Source organism: Dermacentor silvarum, chromosome 8, assembly GCF_013339745.2.
Source record: "Dermacentor silvarum isolate Dsil-2018 chromosome 8, BIME_Dsil_1.4, whole genome shotgun sequence".
In the NCBI taxonomy this organism is placed as follows: Eukaryota; Metazoa; Arthropoda; class Arachnida; order Ixodida; family Ixodidae; genus Dermacentor; species Dermacentor silvarum.
Window position 1 is genome coordinate 7,957,055 of NC_051161.1, and position 6,684 is coordinate 7,963,738.

Consider the following 6,684-nt stretch of genomic DNA (forward strand, 5'->3'; position numbering starts at 1 on the left):
CTATCAAGGATAGCACTGCAGTGCCCCTGGCGACTGCTCACCGTATGAACTCCCTCGTGCGTGCGACGCTCTAAAATGTATCCGCTTGTAAGCTTTCGCCTCACTGTCGCCACTCGCGGCAAAAAAGTGCAAAATTTAATAATTCGCTCGATCTCTGTTTGTCATCAAACATTTATGGCATTCCAAACGAAAAACAGATACTTCAAGAAATAAAATGTTTCTTATTTTATTTGTTGTATTTGAACGTAATCGATTGAGGGAAAGTGTAGGTGCACCAATGCACCGCATATGCCCTGTTCGCATTCGACGGAGGATAGAAAGATAATGCTCGAAAGAGGAGGCACGCCCTTGACGCGCCCGAGAAAGGCGTGGCAAGCGGCTCACGGCAAGTGTGCAGATAGACAGCGGTACAGTCACGGTATTGCTAAATGGTGATAATACGTTGGTAACAATACGCGGCGCTGGCGCGTTTTGCTGCGCAGTCTTCTGTGCTTGAAGCACGGAATCACTGTGCCGCGCAGGGTGCGCTCATGTTGTCATACGCGGCTTTATCTCGACATTTCTTTTTGCCTGCTGTTCTTGCACGTTTCTTGCTATCTCCGTTCACTGACTGCCATCGAGCAAACTCGGGTGAAACTCGTACGAACGAGAAACTCGGCGCATCCTGCATAGCACCCCTGGTTGCGAAGTTCGCTAAAGTAAATGGTGCCGGCAAAAACATTCTGCATACGCAAAATCCCAAATCCCACCATGAGTAAAAATACACACAATTCTGCCCTGTATTGCCTACTTTTCGAGTGCGTATTGGGGCAAGTAAGCTTTCTGTCTATTTTATTTCCTGCATAGTTCTTCCAATATGCTGACGCTCATTAAAATACCGAGCTGAATTTCCCCGACAGAGTTGGGCAATATTCTTTCACCGCGTCGTGTTTTTATTAAGCTTCAAGGACGCGAGACCTGGTCCCTTTTTCGCACTTCGCCTCAAGGCACGTACCCTCTTCCGCAGGCTTCTCCTTGGAAGAAGTAAAAGAAACCGAGGCGCCGAGACTAGCAGAGCTAGAAGAGCATGCCTTCTTCTTTGTGCTCTCTTCGAGTAGATACGAGGTACCGTTGCAACTCCTCGCGAACCAGCCGGTCACTTTCCTGCATTCCTCTTGTCTGGAGAATCGTCGACGCTAAGGCATCCTGTTACCGAGAGCGGGCGGCGCGCTGGGTCACCTTCGGGTCTTTTATTTTTATTTTTTATTCGCGTGGCTAGGCATAATAGCTGCACAATCGATCGTGAGAACAAGTTGTGGTGTCGTGCACATCACGAGGCAACCAAAATGTCTTAGCATGCAGAGAGGAGGCCAATGTTGGGACTTGAAGATAGTGAGTCACTCATAAGTTTTTGCATGGTGGCGGGGGAAAACGCCACTATCTCAACTTGCTTGACTTTGTCTGTTGAAGTTGTTGTACGTTTTACAAAATAAAAAGGACCCTCTATTGTTTTCCCTCTCTGTTTACATCGACAGCCAGCTAAGGGTACTTTCTCAAGCTTTCGCAATGCCTCTCGTAGATGTCGTCTTTGCTCGGAAAAAGAAACAGCGGGAAAAGGAAAGTTTGGGTTGGTCCTCGTTTCGATCTGGACTTTCCGACGTGTAAATAACTGTGTCATCGACGTGCCTTCGACGGTGTTGCCTTCGACAGTGTTGCCTTCGGCGTCATGCCGTCATTGTTGGCGGCGTTATCGTCATTGTCATGCCGCCGAGTCCGTTGTCTTGTCATCGCCGACTGTAATTGCTCGTCGTACCAGCCATCGTCGTCTGGCCGTTTTCGTTCATTTTGTCGTTGGCGTCGTCGATGTTGTCGGAACTGGACTGGACTGGAAAAACTTTATTTAGGTCCTGCAGAGAGACGCCACCAGGGGGCGAACCGGAGCGAACGTACCTCGCATGAGCTCCGTGAACAACCAATTTTTGTGGCGTGCAAACTATGTTCCGACCAAAATTCCTACGGTGTCATGTCCCTGAAGCTACAGGCTCTCGCTGGACACCAGTTTCATCACCATCGGCCCACCGGGAGGGCCATTACGGCCCAAAACCCGTTCGGGCACACCGAACGACAGCCAGCCCTAACCAAGACTACGGCATCATCGCCTCGCCGCACCGCAGCTGCACGATGCCGGACGACGCGTAGCCCCAAGGCCGCACCGAGGGCGGGTCAACCACCCCACCGACCCACCGGGTAAGCTCTTTTCAAGGCATGGACGTCGTTGAAGTAGAGGGAGAAACTATTGCACCTGAAGAAGTAACTAAAGAAGCGGGCTGGCTTACCAGCCACCGCAATAGGAGCCGTAGAGCTATAGAGCAGTTCAGCATAATGGCTGATGAAACAAGCAAAACAACTGGCACTGGCGAAGCGCGTTCTGGTGCATGCCAGAGCGCAGCGCGTGCCACCAAGAAACCGAAGCCGCCGCGACAGCCACAACTTCCAAGGGAAGATATAAAGATCATCGTACGGCCCCGCGACGGGCTAAATGTCTCAAAACTAAGTGATGCGCAAATTCGAGATGAAGTATTGCGAGCCGCCGCAGCACCGATTGCAGAGGCGGAAGATGACATATATCGCTCCTGCGTGGAAAAAAATGTCATAGTAATCAGCACTCCGCGAATGGCAAATGCTGAGAAATACAACCGCATCAGGGAACTCCAAATTGGAGACACGCACTACGAAGCCACAGCCTACGCCGCCCCACCGGCAGACACCTACAAAGGCGTAATCCACAACATTCCGGACTACGACACTGCGGAGGACATCATCAAAAGTCTCATCTACAAGAAGAACCCCACCATCCTGCAGGCCCGTCGCATGGGCAACACCAACTCAGCCATCATCATCTTTGAAGGCCCAAATGTACCCTTCTACGTCTACTACAGAGGCGCCGAGTACCGCTGCTACCTCCACAAGAAAAAAGTCGAAGTGTGCGGAGCCTGCGGCCGGATCGGTCATCGCGCGGACGTGTGCCCTACCCCCGACAAGAAACAGTGCAAAGACTGTGGTGCCCAAAACCCCGCGGACAATCACAGCTGCAACCCTAAGTGCGCGCTGTGCGGTAAAGATCACCCCACGGGAGACAAGAGCTGCCAGAGACACTTTCGGACGCCTTTCCTCATCAAACAGCGCCAGTGGGAAAAACAGCGACAACAACAACAACAACAAACCTTGCACAACCTCAGCGGCGGCGGCGGCAGAGACCCATCGTTGCCACGTCAAGCAGGCAAGCAGAAAACGGCAGCCCAACGCCCATCCCGATCAAAATCGAGGGGCACTGCCGCCGATCGCAAGGCATCCAGATCAAGATCCCCATCGGGACATAGACCCCAATCTAAACAAGAAAGCAAGACCTCAACCAATAACAATAAGGTGAGCTGGGCAAATGTAGTCTCCCAGTCCGAACCCACTAAGATAGAAAACTCCACGCTCCCCTCATCTCACGACAGCGAGCTAACTAAAATCAAACAAATGCTCGAGATTCTACTAACAGAGAATAAGGCCCTCAAGGCCGAGGTAGCCCAACTGAAGGCGACACCGCCGAAAGAAGTTGTACCCGCAGAACCAGAAACTGTCCATATAGAGATAGATGCACCTCCGGCAGTTGCAGAACCTACCACACAATACGCGCAGCCAGATTCTGATACCGAGAGCCTACCCGCGAAGCGCAGAGCGGTAGAACAATCCCCTCCTTCCCAAGGGACAACCGCCCATTCTGGCACCTCTAAGCGTAACATCAGGGAAGAGACGATCATAGAGGAAATCACCAGGGCCATTGATATCAAATTCGAGATAATGCATAAAACATTCCACACCATGATAACAAACCTTGCCGAAAATTATAATGCCAGAATCGCGGTCCTCGAAAACGCCCAACAAAGGCCTAGCGTAGGGCCCATTAAAGTAACTAAGCCTTACAACCGCTCGACCAACGATGGCCTGGAATAGCGGTAAAAGCGCTATGTACGTCATATGGCAATGGAACTGCCGGGGATTCCGCCGCAAGCGAGGGAATCTCCAGCAGTTCCTACAAACTAAGGATTCCGAAGCTCCAGACATAATTGCACTCCAAGAGACGGGGGGTCAGGCCAAATTATCAGGCTATGCGTCCTTCTGCTCCGATGTATCGGGCACAGGCAAAGCGCCAATCGCTACGCTAATCAAACGAAACATACCGGCACTCATACACGAGACCGGCATTATGTCTCTAGAACACGTCCTAGTGGAAATTATTCCTACGTCAAAGCGAGGAACTGGCAGCCTGTTTGTGCTCAACGTATACAGCAAGCCTAAACAGCAACACAGATTCCTCAATCTATTCCGGAAAGCAGCACACATTGCAAACAAACAACCACTTGCCATACTAGGCGACTTCAATGCACACTCATCTGCATGGGGATATCGCACCGATCACCGCAAAGGCCGTCAATTGTGGCTAGACGCGCAGCAGGAGCAACTCACGCTGCTCACAGATCCGACACAACCCACGCGCACAGGAAATAGCGTCTGCGTGGACACTACACCAGACCTAGCCTTCACCAAAAACGTGTCAGGCGCCACATGGTTCAACACGCAAGAAAACTTGGGAAGTGACCACTTCATAGTAGCCACCAAAATCCGAACGGGACCCGCCAAACCTATCGGCAAACGAATCCACATCACGGACTGGGACAATTTTAGGCAACTACAAACAAACAAAAACGAACCTGCCGTTCCTGAGATTATAGACATTAAGGCATGAGTCGACAACTTACAACAAACCGTTAAGCAGGCGACCATAACCATACCAGAAGAAGCTAATATCCAGGCGGCAGATGCCAAGCTCCTCCACATGTGGGAAGCAAAAGCTAGCTTGGAAAGACGACTAAAACAGAAACTGAATAGATCCATACGCAAACGCATATCGATCTTAAACAAACAAATTGAGGACTATGCTCACAAGCTAACCCGCCAAAACTGGCACAGTGCATGTGATGGAATGGAAGCGCAAATAGGCATGGCCAAAACATGGCGCATACTTAGATGTCTACTCGATCCCGAGAGCAGTAAAACTATGCAGGGGCATAATCTCAGCAAAATAATCCATAATTACCCGGGATCAGACACAGACTTAATTAACGAACTCAAGAATCTATACATCGGAAACCATTCCAAAATGTCCTTACCCGCATACACGGGAGATCCAAACCCAATAATCGACGAACCAATCACGGAAGCTGAAGTCCGTGAGGTCATACACGGTCTACGAACGCACTCCGCTCCGGGTCCGGACGGCGTAACAAACAAAACTATACGGAACCTGGACGATGACTCCATAGAAGCACTAACTAAGTATCTGAATAAGTGTTGGGAGACTGACCACATCCCTCAACAGTGGAAGGAAGCTAAAATTGTCATGATACCAAAGCCGGGCAAGAGGTTGCAGCTACAGAACCTAAGACCCATCTCGCTCACCTCCTGCCTGGGGAAACTTCTGGAACACATCATCCTTACTCGCCTAAACAAACACATGGAAGCGCACGACCTGTACCCTCACACGATGATTGGATTCAGACCAAAGCTTTCCACGCAGGACATTATGCTTCAGATTAAGCACCAAATAATAGATGGTGGTCACAGCTCAGAACTTGATACCCGGGCCATTCTTGGCCTTGATCTAACCAAAGCCTTCGACAATGTTCATCACGAAGCCATCCTAACCCAGATAAACAAACTAGGAGTTGGCGCCAGAGCATACAATTATATAAAAGACTTTCTTACAGACAGGACAGCCACAATCACCGTCGGTGGGGTAACCTCGGAGAGCATTTCGCTCGGGAATCGAGGGACACCCCAGGGCTCGGTTCTGTATCCCTACCTCTTCAACATGGCCATGCTAGAATTACCAAGCAAGCTAGCTAAAATCCCTAAACTACAGCATAGCTTATATGCAGACGACGTGCCACTCTGGGTAACCGGAGGGAGTGACGGAGAAATCCAAGAAACTTTGCAAAGCGCGATCGAAGTTGTCACAGAATACGTAACACCTAAAGGACTCTCCTGCTCCCCGCAAAAGTCAGAGTTACTTCTGTATAGACCCACTTGCAGAGGCAGGAAAACTGTCACCACACCCCCTCAAATCATGCTCAAAGCTAACGACCAGGACATCCCAATAGTACCGAGCATCAGGATCCTTGGACTCAGAATACAGGCCAATGGACACAACAACGAAGTGATAAAGGCACTAGACTCGCACGTATATCAAACAACAAGACTCATTTCACGCATCGCCAACAGACACCACGGCATGAAAGAAACTAATTTACTCAGATTGGTACAGGCTTTTGTCATAAGCAGAATAGTGTACGCTAGCCCATTCCTGCAACTAAAGAATGATGAACGCTCCAAAATTAACCTCATGATCAGGAGAGCATACAAGCAGGCTCTACACCTACCAATTACGACCGCAAACGAAAAGTTTGAGGCTCTAGGAGTACACAATACTCTTGACTAGCTCATGGAAGCCCAAAGAATTGCCCAACTGGAGAGACTCTCGCGTTCTCCGACGGGGCAACACATTCTCCAATCACTCGGGATTACATACAACACCCAATTCGGACCAAAGCGGGACATTCCCACAGAGTTAAGAAAACACATACACGTCCCACCATT

At 50.0% G+C, this 6,684-nt stretch overlaps 1 protein-coding gene across 1 annotated transcript; it reads left to right on the forward strand.

The window, feature by feature from the left end:
* Nucleotides 1–1,335: 1,335 nt before the first annotated feature.
* On the forward strand, nt 1,336–4,073 carry LOC125947503 (uncharacterized). Its single transcript, XM_049672328.1, has 2 exons — nt 1,336–1,371; nt 2,179–4,073. The coding sequence occupies exons 1-2, from the start codon at nt 1,336–1,338 to the stop codon at nt 3,979–3,981; spliced, it is 1,839 nt and encodes a 612-aa protein (XP_049528285.1). The 3' UTR covers nt 3,982–4,073.
* Nucleotides 4,074–6,684: the final 2,611 nt, after the last annotated feature.